This window comes from Silene latifolia, chromosome Y (assembly GCF_048544455.1).
Source record: "Silene latifolia isolate original U9 population chromosome Y, ASM4854445v1, whole genome shotgun sequence".
NCBI classification, from domain to species: Eukaryota; Viridiplantae; Streptophyta; class Magnoliopsida; order Caryophyllales; family Caryophyllaceae; genus Silene; species Silene latifolia.
The window spans coordinates 277,621,007-277,639,012 of record NC_133538.1 but is presented as its reverse complement, the minus strand read 5'-3'; the positions used below and the strand labels follow the sequence as shown (position 1 = coordinate 277,639,012).

Here is an 18,006-nt window from a genome sequence, read left to right as displayed (position 1 = left end):
TATGTGACATTAAATCGTCGAGTAACTCGGAATAGTTACCTTAAGCTAGAAAGAGAGCAAAATAAACTTGAGAAAGATCCTATAGACCGAAATTATGCATCATCTTCCACAATATATGAGTCTCCTAACTCATCTTCATATTCTTCACCTATAAGAACAACAAAAACACATAAATTAGTCCTAAATTCGAAACCCTAAAAAGATAAGACCCGAAACGAAATTGGGGGAAATGAAAATAAAGCTAACTAGTAGATGAGGATTGAAGAGAGAATTCCAAATATATAAGTTTTATTCAAATTGGTGGAGAAATGAAGGATTTATAGTGGTTTTAGGGATTGTAAGGAGGTTATTTTGAGAGGAATTTGGTTGTTTGATGAAAGGAAGATAGAGAGTGAATTATGGAGAAATGAAAATTCAAAGAGGATACAAATGGAGGGAGGGGGCCGGTCCAAATGGCATGGGGAGGGTGGTCAATTTTTTACGTTTTGGTTTGCTTCGACGGTAATTAGAAATATTCGTCGAACGCGATTTCCGAGAATATTAAAGTTCTTAAACACGATTTTACTAAAAGATTAAGTACTCATATGCCCAATATCCAAACTCGTTTACCCAACGACCGTAAGAAATGGGAAAATCCCAATATTACGACTTTTATCAGAAATCTATTTTATCAAAGTAAAGGTTTAAATATAGTTTAAATTACTTTTAAACATTTCTAAACTTTCAAAAGTGATTACATTACTTCAAACTAAAATAAAATTATATTTTATCAAATTATTATTATTTCAAATAAATTAATATTAAATTAAAATGGATTAAAATATTACTTTTAAAATATAATAAAGGTCTTCAAATTTACTGGGTGTTACATTTTATGACTGTATATGATTATGAGGTAGATAGGATTAGCTTATATAGTTATAGGAAGGAAAGAGGGAGGAAACTTCCTATTCCAATTCCCCTTATTATTATTGTTTTACTATTACTATTACATAATATTAGTAGTATTGTAAAATTATACTTCCGTCACCTTACATGAGCCACACATGCCACACGTGTTACAAATTAATTCTCGACTCAATATTATTTAATTATTTTATTTCCGTCTTACAATTTAATTATATAATTTATATAATCATTAAATACCCTTTTAAAATCCATTTTAATATAATTCTACCGTCTCAAATACGGGTATTATAGTATTTCACTATGTATTTTGAGTAGTATAAGAACAATTCTGTAATTGCTAAATAATTGTAATATTTGCTTGAGGTAGAGTAGATGAGAGTGGGATGAGTTATGTCCCTTGAATGAGCTTATTCTCCTCTTATTTATAGCTCTTTTTGTCCACCAACGGATTTTCCTTTAAGAATAGGAATTGGTTGCCTCTTTGTAGGAGCTTCTCCTTAATTATAGTTCACCTTTCTTGTTAATTGTTGATGTCTCCTTATTATTTAGCTAGGGTTTAAGATGATTAATTCATGTAGTAAAAGATGTGGACTTAGTCTTCCACCAAAATAGGAACAACTTGAAGACTTAGTCTTTTTACATGTGCTTAATTAGGAAGTATCCAATGATCATGAAATATATTCTTTGCTTCTATTATTAATCACCCAAGTCATCCATGTGTGCCTCTCCTGGCCTGTTCCTAAGCCTGTCAGGCAGAACTACTATGTACGCAACCCTGACAATGTCTACTGTACCCTGACAATGCTTGTTGTGTCTGTTGTACTGTGCTGACTGATAATATGGCCTGACCCGAGTTGTATCCTGGCCAGTATTGGCTGCCAAGGTTTCCAACGACTAGTTCCTTATTTATAGGAGTCTTTCCCTCTTAATTAGATTAGTTGCTATACTTCCTCCATTGAAGCGTGCATTTTATATAGACTTTTTGTACCGTATTTGCAGGTATTTCTATGCATATTACGTAGTATTAAGCTACAAATGTCCCCCGAATAGTCTACTTTGGTTTGTTTTGTATTATTTGCAGGTATGAACTGGAGAGGAGCATAATCAAGCTTAATACATATCCCTATGCATGTATTTAGGAGATAAGTTAAGTCGGAGCTTAGAAACTACTAATTGTGATGCGCGTAGAAGTAAGGTAGCTAGGCGAGGAAAGGAAGAGCATTAAATTACTAGTGACGACTTTGAGGAGCCATATATTGAGTTCTACAATTGATATCCAGGTGATTCTAATTGGAAATGAAAGTTCATCCTCTTAGCTTTCCAACTCCACCGAAAACGCCTGATTTGCCTAAGTAACGAAGAAATGGCGGCCATTTGAAGTTCAGTGCGCAAAGCAAGAAGTACGCGCTGAGTTCGATCGAACACAATTCCTCTCGATTGGCCACTCTAGGCTTTCGATCGACCAACTACTCTACTGGATCGACCATATTACCCCTCGATTGACCACTTTTGACCACCAAACCTCTCGATCGACCTCCTTACTATTCAATCGAGAGCCTACTAAGTCGGACGCATCTCTATTTTAGTCGAGACTCTAATTTACCTTATTTTGGCTTATCTTATAATAATATCTCTACGATATAAAGAGATAATTAGGTCATTAATGGGGGATCTCTTCCCTGGACTCCTTTCATCACTTTTCTACAACTTAAAACTTTTATTATGTAACTTCTTTTCTCTACTTTATTTAATTTAGTTTCTAGTATTAATTCTTTCCTTTTGCTTCTCTTATACCTTTACTCCTTTATTCTCCTTGTTTAGTTTAGTTCTTATTATTTCAATTCTCTTCATCTTTTATCATGCTATTATCTATTATTGCTTTTGTTAGTATTAGTTTCGCTATTATCGTCATGTTTAGCTAATTCTCCCGCTAGGATTTAGGGAATTCAATGAACTGTTGTTAGTTGCTAGTTAGGTTTACAGATCTTTTGTTGCTATCATGTCTTTGTTGTTACAAGTAGCATTTAATGATAATTGGACGGTTAATACGCATAATTGTTCTAGTTATTTTTGGCAAACCCCGACCTAGATCGAAAGATTAGAAGGAGTGAGACCCGCTACATTTTTTAGAATACTCTAATGAGGGCAAAAGTTAAGTTAGTAGTATTTTAGGGCGAATAGAGGTCCGAAAGGACGTATTCACTACCCCTTAGACTGATCTGTGACCTAAACTGTGACCATCTGACATTCATTAATGAACCAACAATCCTAGTTCCCTTCTCTTTATAGTTAGACTCTTAAATCTCTTCCTGCTTTAGTTAGTTTTAGTTTAGTGACAAAATCAAACCCCCATTGCAGTGACTTAGACAAGCTTAGTTTAGCGAGTAGAAGCAACATAGCCTCCATGTGGATTCGACCCCGACTTCCCTAGCTGCATTAGTTAGACACCCCTCGGGTTATTTTTGATAGGGTTGCGACAGCCGTGTCAAATTTTGGCACCGTTGCCGGGGAGGCGACGCTTTTTGCTTGTTTTATTTTAAGTTTGTCTTTAGCCTCAAGGAATTTATTCCTTGAGGCAGTTCTTATCTTTTTCTTTTTTTTTGGGTGAAATGTGAGAAATTATATATATCAAAAAACGATAATTGCATATGACTATATATGGCAATCGAACAAATAACAATATATCATTCTACTAGACGCATTCTTTTTAGCCAATCTCTCTCAGCAATTGTCATTGTTGCTCTATCCCGGGCTCGAACTCGTGATCTCATCTCCTCCATGTTAAGCTTTGCCACACACTCAGGACGTATCAAAACATTCTCATTCTTGCTTTTGTTTCTCTGATGCCATACCTGATACAATGTACCCAACATCATAGCAGTTTGTACTCCCCTTTGCAACACTGTTCCCGTCCTTTGCACACACCAAGTCAGCACATCCCTCATGGGATAATCCCACCTAGTCTGCCTATTCAATTCCCTGATGACCCCTTTGTTGTATATACATTCATAGAACAAATGTTCACTAGTTTCTGCAGCTAAACCACACAGATAACATTTATCCTCAATGTCCACCCAAAGCTGGCTAATCTAGCAGCAGTGTTCAGAGCTTCATGAGCAATAAGCCACCCCAGAAATTGATGCTTTGGTAAAGACCATCCATTCTAGATTGCTTTAAACCAGTTGACTCGGGGCCTAGTTCCTTTGAACCATTCATAACAACCAGCTAGTGTAAAGCCATCTGGTTGAACATGCCATTGACCATTGATGTAACCAGCACTCATTTCCTCCTTGACCTTGCAGATTCTCATCCAGACCCAGCTTGAATTTGTACTAGGTTTACAGTCCATCCACTCCTGACCCTTGAGATAATTATTTTGTACCCAATGCACCCAAATTGAGTCCCTGTTTGCAGCTACCCAGTCAACTAGCCTACCAACCATGGCCGTGTTCCATGCTTCCTAGTCTTTGAGCCCTAGTCCTCCTTCATCTTTAGGTCTAAAGATAGTATCACATCCCACAAGTGGTGTTCTTCTATAGCCTGCACTATTATCCCAAAGAAAATTCCTACACACTACCTCAATTCTCTTGATAATTCCCTTGGGAATGATGAACATTGAAGCCCAGTATGAGTGCAAAGAATTGAGCACACTCCTCACTATAACCAGCCTTCCTGCATAAGAAAACTTTCTTGCTCCATAGCCATGTATACGAGAGCAAATTTTGTCCACTAGGCATTCACAATCTTGTTTTTTAAGTCTCGTGGTCTGTATTGGCATACCAAGATATTTGAATGGAATGCTCCCTTCAGTAAATCCTGAGACCTGTAGTATTTCAATCTTAACCTGCTCAGGTACATTTCTGAAGTATGCATTAGACTTTTATGCACTTACTTTCAGCCTAGTAGCTTTAGAGAAGGTGGCAAAAGACTGCAACAAAAGCATCATTGAAGTGGCATCCCCTTTACTAAAAAGGAGGACATCATCAGCAAACATTAAACTTGTTAATCTTTGTTTCTTGCATAAGGGATGGTACTTGAAGTCATACTTGGAAGCAGCATATTGCAGGGTACGAGTCAGATATTCCATGCATAAAGTAAAGATCAGGTAGGATAGAGGGTCCCCCTGCCTTAAGCCCCTCTTGCCATGAAAATACCTAAACATCTCACCATTTACAGATAGGGAAAAAGTGGTAGTGGTAATGCATTGCATAAGCATAGTCTTGAAGTCAGGTGGAAAATTGAGCTCATCCAATAAATGCCCTACAAATGACCACTCCACTGTGTCATATGCCTTCTGCAAATCAATCTTTAACATACACCTTGGGGAAGCATGAGGTCTTTCATAAAGTCTAATCAAGTTCTGGCAAATGAGGATGTTTTCCTAAATGCTTCTTTGTTATATGAAAGCTCCTTGATTTTGTCCTACTATATGTGGCAACATTTCAGCAAGCCTAGCGCATAAAAACTTTGATATGACCTTATACACTACATTACAGCAAGCAATAGGTCGAAATTGGAGCACACTCTTTGGCGTGTCACACTTAGGAATAAGGGTAAGATTAGTGTAATTGAGTTGTTTGAGGAGTTGCTTGTGTTGGAAAAAATTCTGAACTGCCCTTACAACATCCCCTCCTATCTCTCCCCATGCATCTTTAAAAAACTTACTAATGTAGCCATCTGGTCCAGGAGACTTAATATCAGGAATGCTAAACAATGCCTCCTTTATTTCCTCTCCTGTTACTGGTTTCATCAGGCTAGTCTAGTGTTCAACATTGCAGGTGGGACCTTGATCTATAATTCTCCTATGAATCTTCTTTGTATCCTAACTTGAACCTATCAAAGTTTGATAATACTCAATAAAAGCTTCCTGGACTTGCTCTTGGGTATCACACATCTTGCCATTCATATCCTCTATCATAAAAACCTTGTTCATATTCCTCCTCCTTTTCAGCATACCATGAAAATAAGAACTATTAGCATCCTCGTCCTTAATCCACTGATGCTTATATTTCTGAGATAGGAAACTTTCCTTGGCTTTGGTTAGCTCCTGTAGCTTCAGAGTAGCTTCATACTCATTATAAATGACCTGCAGATTAGTAGGGTCTTTATTAATTACTTCTTGCATCTCCTCCACCTGTTTCTGCAATATATTTGCTGCAGTCTCAATGTCACTATAACCCTCCTTGTTCAAGCTCTTTAACACAGGCTTCAGATTCTTCAGGTTTTTAGCCAGTCTGAACATGGGTGTACCAGTTAAACTAGTATCCCAATGCTCTCTCACAAGGGGTAAAAACTTCTTAGACCCACCCCACATATTGTAATACTTAAAACATCTCTTGCCTTGGCCTTGATTAGTACTCTTTAGTATACAGAGTATATGATCAAAAAGTCCCTATGGCAGGAAATGTGCATATAGATCAATGAAGTTGTCACACCAGGCTTTATTAACTAAAAACCTGTCAATCCTGCTGTATATTCTTTCTTCAGGTTTCTGCTTATTATTCCATGTATACAAAGCCCCTACTACAGCAATTTCCACCACTCCACAGTCAGCCACACACCTTCTAAAAGGTTTTATCTCACCAGAGGGAGTATTTCCACCCACTCTCTCTAAAGCTGAAAGAACACAATTGAAGTCACCTGCAATTGCCCATGGTCCAGATACAAGACTAGCAACCCTTCTCAAATTATCCCACAGAGAATCTCTATCATGAATACCATTGAAGGCATAAACCATAGTTAACCAAAAACTCCTCCTATCCACCAGATATTCAACTTTCATGTGAACATACTGAGCATTGTACTCCAACACATGTACTCTAAAAAGATTGGGTTTCCAAAGCACCCAAATGCGTCCACCAGAATGATAACCATTATTAGTTGTGATGCACCAGTTAGAAAAACTACTAGCAGCCTTGTTAAAAGCCTTATTCTTTATTTTTGTTTCTAGTAAACCAAGTAAGCCTATATTATTATTCTGCAAAAAATAATTAATATCTCGTTGCTTTCCTACTCTATTCATCCCTTTAATGTTCCAAAAGCCTATCCGATCCATTAGACAAAATAGGGTTTGCAGCATTACCATTTTCACCACTACTCTTCTTAATTGGGGAAGCAGCTACCTCCTTGTAAGAGTATGCTCCAAATGCTTCATTATTGTAGCCATCCTTTACCACCTCACGAGTATTCATCTTAACCAGCCTCTTAATTTGTGTGTGGAAGCCTACAGAAGATCTCCCATCCACCTGTGTAGGTTTGGTTTGGTTCTGAGTGACTGGTCTCACTGCAGGGTTCAATAACGATCCATGACTTTCTTAATAACCGGTCTCCGGACACCTTTCTGATTCTTTGGCTAGTCTTCTTATGTTCTCCCTTTCTGCATTGCTCCATTTCATGGCCCATACCTTGACATAACTTGCACTTTACAGGCCTCCATTCATATTCAATGTCCACCTGAACCACTCCTCCATTTTCATCCTTAAAAGAAATATTAGATGGCAATTGTTGATCCACCAACAACTCCACCATTACCCGAGCATACCCTAGTCTGGTTCGTTCCTCCGTTGCCACATCACACTTGACAAATTTACCAACTATGCTTGTGATCTTAGGCAAACCCTTGCCCCAGAACTTGAGTGGAAGCTTATGAATTTTAATCCATGCTGGTACTGATTTTACATCATCCTTTTTCATTTCCAAGTCTTTCTCCCATGATTTAACTATCATAGGTTTGTTATCAAATAAGTAATGACCTGAGCTTAACACCTTTTATTTCATCTCCATGGTTTTAAACCTAACCAAAAATATCCCATTTGGCATAAATAAGATCTTATCAATGTTAAATTTTGTCCATATCCTCCTTATAAAACCCTCGACAATCTCCCATAGTGGATTGGCTCCTAAAATAAAACATATCACAGCCTGTTTCCAGTAATCAATTTCATCTTCAACATCTTCAAGTTGAATCTGCAACATTTCATCAGACTCTGTTTTCTTGTCATGTTCAGGGTTTTCAATCCCCTATTCCACGCTGTCACAAACAAATTCTTCATCCTCCTCACTTGCCTATATTTCCTCTTCTGTTTCATCCTCCTCATCAGTCTCCACAACCAGTTCTGGGATGCCCACAATGCCATGTATCTTTTTGGTTTTCCTTTCCTCATCAACATCTGGTCCTGTGCACACTTCATTAGGGTTACTTGTTTCCATATTTTCTTCTTCCTCTACCATGGTAGCCTTGTTTTTAGACTTAGCAGGGATACTCCATCCTCTCAAGTTCATCTCTCGCTGTCGTTGCTGGCTAGTTTTCCTAGCCATCAGCTAGCTAAACAGGATTTTGGAAAAAGATCATCAAAGGAAAGGCTTGAGTACCTTTGATCCTCCACCTATGTTCCATCTCATGGCGCAGCAGAACGTGTTTTGTGAGAGATGTGGTGCTGCGGGGTACAATGCTGCTATTTGTTTTGTGGAGAATGATCGAGTTTATGCCTATCAGCAATATAGGCAAGGTCATTATGCTTATCAAAGTGGAGGTTACCCAAACTATTCTCCACTTCTGCCGCAGAATTATTATGTGCTGCCACATCCTTATCAGCAACGAGGCTTTCAAAAGCCTTCATATTCCGTACCGCAGCAACAACAAGTTCCTCCCTCCACTATCAACAAAGAAGAGTTAGCTGAATTGAAGTCGTCAGTACATACACTTGCATTTCGTGTGCAAGAATCTGAGAGATTTAGAGATGCTTATATCAAGAGACTTGAGTTTCATTTGGCTCAAGTACCTGCCGAGCAAGATGCTGATATGTATGACTCGAAAATTGATGATATTGTCGAAAATGAAGCATCAAACGAAGACTTCAATGTTGTTCCGTATGAAAAATTCGATCAAGCTAGCTTAAGTATTCGATCGAGTGACTTATTTGAGGAGGAGCTCGATCGAACATATTCTTTTGTTCGATCGAACAGTTTATTCGAGGAGGACCTTAATCGAACAGTCTCAGACTGTTCGATTGAGCATTGCTGAAGAAAAAGACCTCTATCGAACAGTCACAGGGACTTTTCGATCGAGCAGTTTGGGGGAAGAAAGCTTTCGATCGAATTTATTAGCTATGGACAGTGTTGATTCGTCATTCACGCTTATTCCGTATGACGTTAAGAAGGTAAATGAAGACCAATCCTATCCGACTAGAGGTATTGCTATTCCTTTAGTTGATTCCGATAAGATTCTTTCTATTCCTTCCGTTAAATCATTTACTGATATTGATTTAACGCCTCCGCCCCAGTTTGGGAGCAAGTTGGAGGAATGTTGTAGTGTTTCTTCTTATACAGGTCTTGATAGGTTAGAAGACCCGGGAGGAGGATTTAAAGGATCTATCCCGCGTAAGAAGAAGGCGCGAGAGAAGGCTAATAGTGACGTCTATGATGCTGTAAAGAGCCGCTGTTTTTCAGTTGCTGTGTTGTGGAGGCCGGAAGTAAAGCTGATGGACGCTGAAGTGACTGCATCCAGAGAAGCCTAGTTGTGGGCCATTAATTTTTGTTGGTGGATGAAGAAAGGAAGGTCGGGCTAGGACCTATCTGAAACTAGCGCTGACCGGGAGGCAACCCGGAGTTTCAAACTTTTTGTTTGGATTTTTAAACATTTCAGTTTTTCTTGTGTGCTTAATAATTAGCTTTCTCGACTTTAGACTGCGAAACATTTTAGACTTGGTTTTGGTGGTATTTTTGGTTGTTATTAGCGTAATTGCAGGTACACGTGCATTCTTTCCGCGAATTTAGCTGATCCGATGCTGCTAGCTATGACCTCCCTTGTTGCTGGGTGGTTTGGGGAGGTCTGTCTATTTCGCGCTATCTTGTGAGTTTCTTAGCTCCTATTCTTTACTTATCTCCTTCAGTTTGCATTTTCCCTTTCCCGTATTTGCTGCTGCTGTTAGCTGTTGAGTACAATGAGGGCATTGTACAGTTCGGTTTGGGGAGGGTATATGCATCCATATCTGTGTCTGCATATTATTTTTATTGTATTTCTGTTTGCACATTTATATTCCGTATGCATTTTTATTTAATTCAAAAAAAAACACGAAAATCCAATAAAAATAAAAAATTCAAACAAAATTCACGTTTATTTTTGCATATAGGTTGAGTCGGAATGGTAGTTTTCAATGAGGAAATTGCACTACACTTTGTCTATTTACTTAAGCCTTGCATAATTAGCATCTTTAGCATAGCCTTTTGCATAACCTACGAGTTTTTGTTCTAATTTAGCTGAACAAATAGACTTGACCTGAAATTTTCGCAAACTACTTATAATTTTTAAAGATTTAGAGCCTTAAAACTGGTGTCATTTATGACCAGTTTCATATAGGATTGTGAGTAGTACTCCTTGCATAGCATGTAACATAAAACTGCATAAATATGAAATTCAATTGCTTATTGTCTGAATACATTCGGGTTAGTGGCTCGTGTCACATGTAGGAGAATGCTTACAATCTCTCCTTCTTTCATTACTAGCCATGAGCTCCACATAGCCAAATTAGCTTTTTTTGACCCCTTTTAACTACAATCCAAATCTTAGGCCTACCCTAGTCAAGTTAGTTTAGTAGTTAATTGTTGGGTATGTTTTATTGTTGGTTTGGTCTGCTTTGAAAGAAGATGTTGGTAAAATGAAGAGAAGGAGGAGAAAAGAGAGAAAATTGAAAAAAAAAAAAAAAAAAAAAAAAAAAGAAAAAAAAAAACCGTGAAGAATGAAAAAAAAAAGAGGAAGAAAAGTTGAGAAAATTGAAAAAGAATTAGAAAATTGGAAATGGTTTACTTCTATGCAATATTTTTATCACATGAGGATTTAATGTCATACTTGGTTGAGTGAGATTATGCCTCATTGGCAATTATGCTCAAGTTGAGATGGATTAGAAGTGGATGTTGTTATATTGGTATTGTTTAGGTGCTAGCTTGACCTCCACATATCCCAAATTGTTTTACCCCTTCTTACCCATTACCTCACTTCCCATATTTTGTAAGCACTCGGTATGAGATAGGACCTGATTGGATGGAGTGTATGTGTACGGTAGCTAGAATTGTCTATCATATTAGATTGCATGCATGTTTAGGTAGGTCGTAGTTTAGGTGAGCGACTATCTTTCTTTCACTCTTACATATATATATGCTCACCCTTTGCTTTGTTGAGAGAAGAGTGACCCGTGAGAGTCCAATTTTGAAGGTCTTGCAAGGTCGACGGTTCAACTACTTTTACGAACACCTCTATAAATCGTTTGCATTGGCAATATTGCTATAGTGTTGATTTCATTGCATTAAAATGGTTTAGGTGGATGATTTGTAGCTAGCTCTGAGTTTTCTATTCCGTTCCATTAGTTAGTTGCATTTAGTTTGCTTGGGGACAAGCAAAGGTTTGGTTTGGGGAAGTTAAGTTAGTAGTATTTAGTTACTATACTTCCTCCATTATGATGGAATATTCTTCTAAGTGTACTCAACTTCTATATGTCGCCTAGTATATTTAGTTGATACCTTGTATTCATAATTCACTCATGTAGCCAGTTGTCAAACTTGGGCTACTACACTGACTTGGCCTGAATGATACTGCTAGGCTGAGTTCTACCCTGGCGGTAGTGTAAAATATCATACTCAACAACTACCATTAGCTTCTCTAAAATCCTAGTTAATTAGATTAATCTTTTCTTAATCATTCAACAATTAGTCTTATATCTACTCTTGTACTCGAAGATTTCTTGGGTTTTTGTTGAATGAGGTGACAATTCTTCATCTAATCAAGGATTTCTTCTATTGTTCTTCCTTATTTTGTTCATCTCTTAAGTTGGTATAATTTCTTAATCTCTTCTTAATCTTTTGTTAATTACTTTGCTTAATCATCATCTTTACTTTTGTTATGATGCATGACACCATTATTATAGCATGATAATCATGATGATTAGTGAGTAGTCTCTTAGTTAGAGTTAATGGGGGATTACGGGATGATTAAAGGGAAGGTTTATGCTTTATGAGTCTAAATAATTAATTAAAAGTTGTGGTTCCAACTAGTGCATATGTTATGTTTGATGAAATGCTTGATTGACAACCTTGCATGAATTTCTATCTATTCAACTCTCCTATAAGATTGAGAGACTTAGGAATAGTTAAACCTTTCATGATGTTGGTAAGGAGACCGGATGTATGCGAGAGCTAACCCAACTCAACCTAGGTGGGTCCGTAAGGTCGAGAGCCTCAGTCCTAATCCGACTACAACCTTAACCAAAACTAGACTCATATGTGTAGATTTCCCTTTGATTACTCCTATGAACCGATGATACCCTAGTCTTTCATTTGTTTACATATTGTTAAAATTTCTTGTAGTAGTTTTAGAATATAAACTCACCCCGAAATCATGACATAAGACACCGCTATTAGTAGTTGATAACGTTTACTAAACCGACCTTTGGGTTCGACCTCTACTTACATGTTATGCTTGTTTGTTGAGACAAATGATTGTTTGAATCGGCTTACAACAATTACCTAGCTAAACTTTCATCTTATTTTTCCATGTCGGCTAATTATAACGGGAGTGTTTGTGGGCAAAATATTTGTTGATTGTTCACATTTGCTTCCAAGCCCGAGGAATAAAATTATAGTCGGTAACTTTGCTATCGAGTGCACACCTTATATACTCCGAAGCGCTAATATGATTAATGGTGTTTGGGCTGATGATGAAGAGGATATCTATCTTACCGAAGGTGCAACAACCCACACACCCAAGATGAAATCTTAAAAGTTAGAAAGGACACCCTCGAGTTTAAACACTTAACTTGATCTGGACGCGCTTACCATGTTGAAAAGGCTAGCCACGCCACTATTCTGAGGATGCTCCGGAAAAGGCATCCTCCAAAGAGCCTATGATAGTTGAGGTTCTTAGTGAAGGGCCGACCTTAGAGGCTTCCCTCATCAAGCAACTCCAAAAGACTAAGGTCGATATGTCTATTTGGGAGTTGATACTGAGCTCATTTGAACATCCTCAAGCTTTCCTCCAAGCCTTGATAAACATGACCGTATCATCAGTACTACTCCAAAGGATATGGTTACCTTTATCACTCATAATCAACCGCGGCTCGCTAATTCCGTAACATTTTTCAATGAAGGTCCACCACCACTAGGGGCTCAATAAAACTTGGCCCTTTATATTGTTGTGGTATGCCGTCACAAGCACATTCTTATGACCCTTGTCGTTGATGGGTCCACTGTCAATGTGCTTCCTCTAAAGACTTCTCACATCCGGGCCTCGAGAATAATGATTTCATCCTAAACGGTTCGGGCATTTGATGGCACAATGCGTCGAGTGTTCGGGGTTTCAATCTGGTGGTATGTAACAAGGCTCGTAAAAAGAAATATCAGCTGTCAGGTGAGATGTCGCCTCGTCTTCCAATTTGCTATTTGGAAGGCCTTGTATGAACGCTGTAGGGGTCGTGTCTTCCATCTTGCACCGAAAAATTAAAATCTTGCTCAAAGGCAAGGTTGTCACTATTAACCCCACACCTATCGTGATAGCTGGAGGGGACGTTACCTCCGAAGTGAAGGTCAACACCATCAACGATCCATGTGGTTTTGAATTTGTCAATATGATCGAGCTTAATCCCGAGTTAGCTAACATAGATTTATACACGGAGAGTCACATTTGTGAGGTGATTCTCAAGATTGGATGTACTTTAGATTCTCACTATACTCCCGAAGGCAGGATATTTGTGAAATAAAGCCACCCATGGTCAAGGGAACGAGGTTCGATTTTGCCTATGAACCAACTGAAAAGGATCTCCAAAAGAAGATCGAGAAATTGAGATGAAACCTTATTTCCCGACTCTCTGAATGTACATTTTGTGAAAGTTGGAGAGGAAATGTCGTACATGGACCTTCCTGAACCTATCTTTGTTTGGAAGGACAAGAAATGGTCTCTTGAATCGAAGTATTCCACGATTGATATTACATTCCCGAAGATGTTTTAACTGTGTCACGGACGAAGCCTAAGCCGACACCAATTGTTGATGGGAAAGATAGGGGTCTCCTCTTTGAAGAGGAGAAGAAGACGATGATACCGAACGAATATTTGGTAAACATGATACTTTAGAGCGATCGGTTCGATCCATCTACCCTCATTACCGATGTAAATTCTCGGAGGACTAACTCGGGATGGCAGAAAACCATTAAATGGACTGACAATAGAGGAGTATTGTTCAAGCTGACTACGGGAGAAGGAAATATGATCACAGCAGATGAGGATTCCGATACTAAGTCTGAATCTGAGTCTGAGTCAGGTGTCGAAGTTACCCCCTCACCAGTCTTTCCTTTTCATGTACCCCTTCCTAGTTCTTGTATCATGGGGCATGTCCCGAGTACCTCTGTTATCCCGACTCTGACCCCTGATCAGTTGGCACAAATGTTAGCGCAGTTTTCAAATAACAATAATATGAACCAGTTTTCTTACGACTTGTCTCCTTTACATTGCAGTTCAATTTTTGAAAAAAAAAATAATTGTTTTAATAGTGACATTGAGAATGATGTCGACGACGAACTGATCGAAGAAGATGAAGAGGAGGTAGAGCCACCTCTGCAATAGTCAAAGGATTAGAGGAGTATGAACAGAAAATTTTGGTGATCGAAGATACTGAAACCATCAATTTGGGTACAGTTATAGAACCGTAAGAACTTAAGATATGAACTACCTTAGATCCCGCAGAGAAACATGGATTTATTAATTTGCTGAATGAGTTAAAAGATGTGTTTGCATGGTCTTACAAAGACATGCCGAGTATTGACAGGGAGATTGCAGAACACAAAATTCCGATCAAGCTAAGTTACAAGCCAGTCATGCAAAAGTTATGCAGAATGCGTACTGAGTGGTCTTTAAAAGTCAAAGAAGAAATTGATAAACATTTTAATGCTAGGTTTATCAAAGTTTTAGAATACTCGGATTGGGTAACTAATGTAGTTCAAGTGCCAAAGAAGGATGGCAAAGTTCAAGCTTGTGTAGATTTCCAAGATTTAAACAAGGCAAGTCCGAAGGACGATTTTTCATTACCTCACATCGATATCCTATTTGACAATACCGTACTGCGAATCACCCATTACTATCCTTCATGGATGGATATGATGGTTAAAATAAAATTAAGATGGCTAAGGATTACAAGTATAAAACAGCGTTCATAACACAATGGGGGAATCTATTGCTATACCGTGATGCCTTTTGGATTAATCAATTCTGGGGCAACTTATCAAAGAACAGCAACGGTGTTGCTACATGATATGATGCATAAAGAGGTCGAGGTCTCTATATCAATGACATAATAGTTAAATCAAAGGAGCGTAGTGGCCACTTTGGTGCATTACACAAGTTTTTTAAGAGATTGCGCAAGTACAACATGCGATTGAATCTATAGAAGTGTGCATTCGGGGTTACCTCTGGCAAGATTTTGGATCACATCATTAGCCATCGTGGCATCAAAGTCGACCAATCAAAGATTTAATCCATTATGGAAATTTCCCACCCAAAGACTGAGAATGAAATTCACGGTTTTTTGGGTAGAGTTCAATACATAAGCCGCTTTGTAGCAAAACTAACCATGATATGCGAGCCGAACTTTAAGAAACAAAAGGCTGGGGAATATGTCACATGGGTTGATCAATGTCAAGTTGCATTTTTGACAAAATCAAGGAAGTGTTGTCTTCTCCACCCGTGATTAGTCCACCTGTAGCCGGATTGTCATTATTGTTATATCTCACAGTTATGGATAAAGAGGAAAGAGCAATTTACTACATCAGTAAAAAGTCCTTACAATACGAGATTCAAGTACACATAACTAGAAAAGACACGCCTAGCCCCAGTTTGGGTAACGAAGAACCTGCGGCATTACATACTAAGTCATAGTGTGTGTGTCTACTCAAAGATGGACCCAATCAAATACCTATTCGAAAAACCAGTGCTAAATGGCAGAATGTCAAGATAGACTCTCATGCTATCGGAGTTTGATTTCAAATATGTACTATTGAAAGTGATAAAAGGAAGGGCAATTCCAAACTTTCTTGCGGATAATCCAATAGAAAAAACCGAGGTTGTTGATACATCGTCATTTCCAACGAGGACATTGTCCATATAGAGAACGACATGTGGGACCTTTACTTCGATTATGCATTAAATTACAAAGGATACGAGATATGTGTCCTACTCATTTCCCCGGAAGGCGAGCATGTCCCCATTTCAATCAAATTAGATTATAACGTCACCAATAACACAACCGAATATAAGGCATGTCTACTCGGTTTGCACAGTGCTATCAAGTTGGGCATTAAAAGGCTTATGGTGCATAGAGACTGATCACTGGTCATCAATCAAGTAGCTGGGACATGAAAAATCCGAAGTGATAGCCTAGCCACTTATTAAGAAAAGATAAAATAATTAAAATAATTCTTCGATGATATCAAGTATGTTCACCTCCCAAGGGGCAAGAATCGGTTCGCCGATGCATGTCAAAATTAGCTGCTCTAATCAATATGCCAAATTATATGGACAATATGCCGTTGTGTGTCGAACGAAGGTTGTCAGTAGCCTATGTTAATGCAATCGATGCTATTGAGGAAGTAGAGGTTGAATCTTGCTATCAAGACATTTTATAATTTGAAGAAACGGAGAGTATCCTCCCGACTTGGAAACTCGTGGAAAACGAACCATTCGAATGCTAGCAGCTCAATTCGTTAGAACTAACAATGGGCAGCTATACAAAAAGACCGCACAAGGTGTTCTATTGTGATGCATAGACATGTCAACTACAAAGAAGTTATGGACAAATTCCTCAGTTTTCCATCCTCTTAAGGCATCAAATTCCTCAGGCAAAGGACAAATTTCTCCATCTAGAAAGTCGAAGACATGACGGGTAGAATCCCATAACTTTAAGCATTCGTCCAGAAATGCAATTTGAGGCTGAATTTGCCTTTGCGGAATTAGTTGATTTAGTCCCGCCTCAATCAGTCGTTGACATGTGATTTGCTGAATTTGCCCTTGGAAATCAGAGGACCCAGGTTTCATGGCTCACTTAAGAATATCCATGTTTTTGTATAGAAGTTTTTTAGAAAGATAAGTGAATAAGAAGTTTGATGTGATTTATCTTTCCTGTTGGTCTCCTTATATAGGAAAAATAAGGAAATAATTTGCGAATGGTATTAGGAAACCCCATGATGCCGCCTCACTGATGCCACGACGGGCTAGGGACACGCGTCCACCGCAAGAGTAGTGAATGTGTCTCATAATTTGGTGATAAATTTTATTACATTTTATTATAAATGGTAAATGTATGAGTTAAGCAAGTCTAACATAATTTTATTTCCTAGGAAATAAAATTTGCCTATAAATAGAGGTAGCTCGGGCGGGCCGGATACCAAACCTAGTAAAAACATAAAGAAATAACCGATACTCTACCCTCTAATCGATCAATAACTATTGCATGAGAGACAGTCCACAGAGCCACACATAAAGTCTCATTGACAAGCTTATTGTGTAACGAAACAACTTAATCATTAGCAATAAATTAACGGAGTTTATTTTCGTAGTATACATTTTACTCATTTCAGTACATTTTGTACCAAACTTTCTATTTACCTACCCTTGACTAAAAAACAATCAACTTAATTCTCTGTATTGTTAAACCTAACTCTTATCAAAATAACCAAGTTTTTCAATTATATATGATAATTTGGATGTTGAATAAGTATTTAATTTGTTAATTACATGATTATTAATTAAAATTAATGCTCTTTTACAATTTTGATGTATTTTTTAATTAATTTAGGGTTAAGTTGAAATTGATTTAGGAATTGTGATAATTAGGAATGGAAGGAATGAAGGATGGTGGCTGCATGGCAGAGGATGGGTGTCACCGGCAGGAGAAGCGAACGTCGCTAGCGAGAGCAAAGAGAGAGAGGAGATCTGGTTAGCGGCGATGAGGAGAAGGTACGACGATCGGCTGGTACATATTGGGTTGCCTTTGGCCGCCGATGAAGGGAAAGACGGTGGTCTGGTGGTGGGGCTGCGTGTGGCCAAGGGAAGGGTGGTGGTGA

General features: G+C 38.3%; 1 protein-coding gene across 1 annotated transcript; it reads right to left on the bottom strand.

The window, feature by feature from the left end:
- Positions 1–6,301: 6,301 nt before the first annotated feature.
- On the bottom strand, positions 6,302–6,931 carry LOC141630755 (uncharacterized). Its single transcript, XM_074443514.1, has one exon. The coding sequence runs from the start codon at positions 6,929–6,931 to the stop codon at positions 6,302–6,304; it is 630 nt and encodes a 209-aa protein (XP_074299615.1).
- Between the last annotated feature and the right edge of the window lie 11,075 nt (positions 6,932–18,006).

Excerpts from the sequence above, each read along its gene's own strand:
- LOC141630755 (XM_074443514.1), bottom strand. The coding sequence starts at position 6,931 with ATGAATAGAGTAGGAAAGCAACGAGATATTAATTATTTTTTGCAGAAT.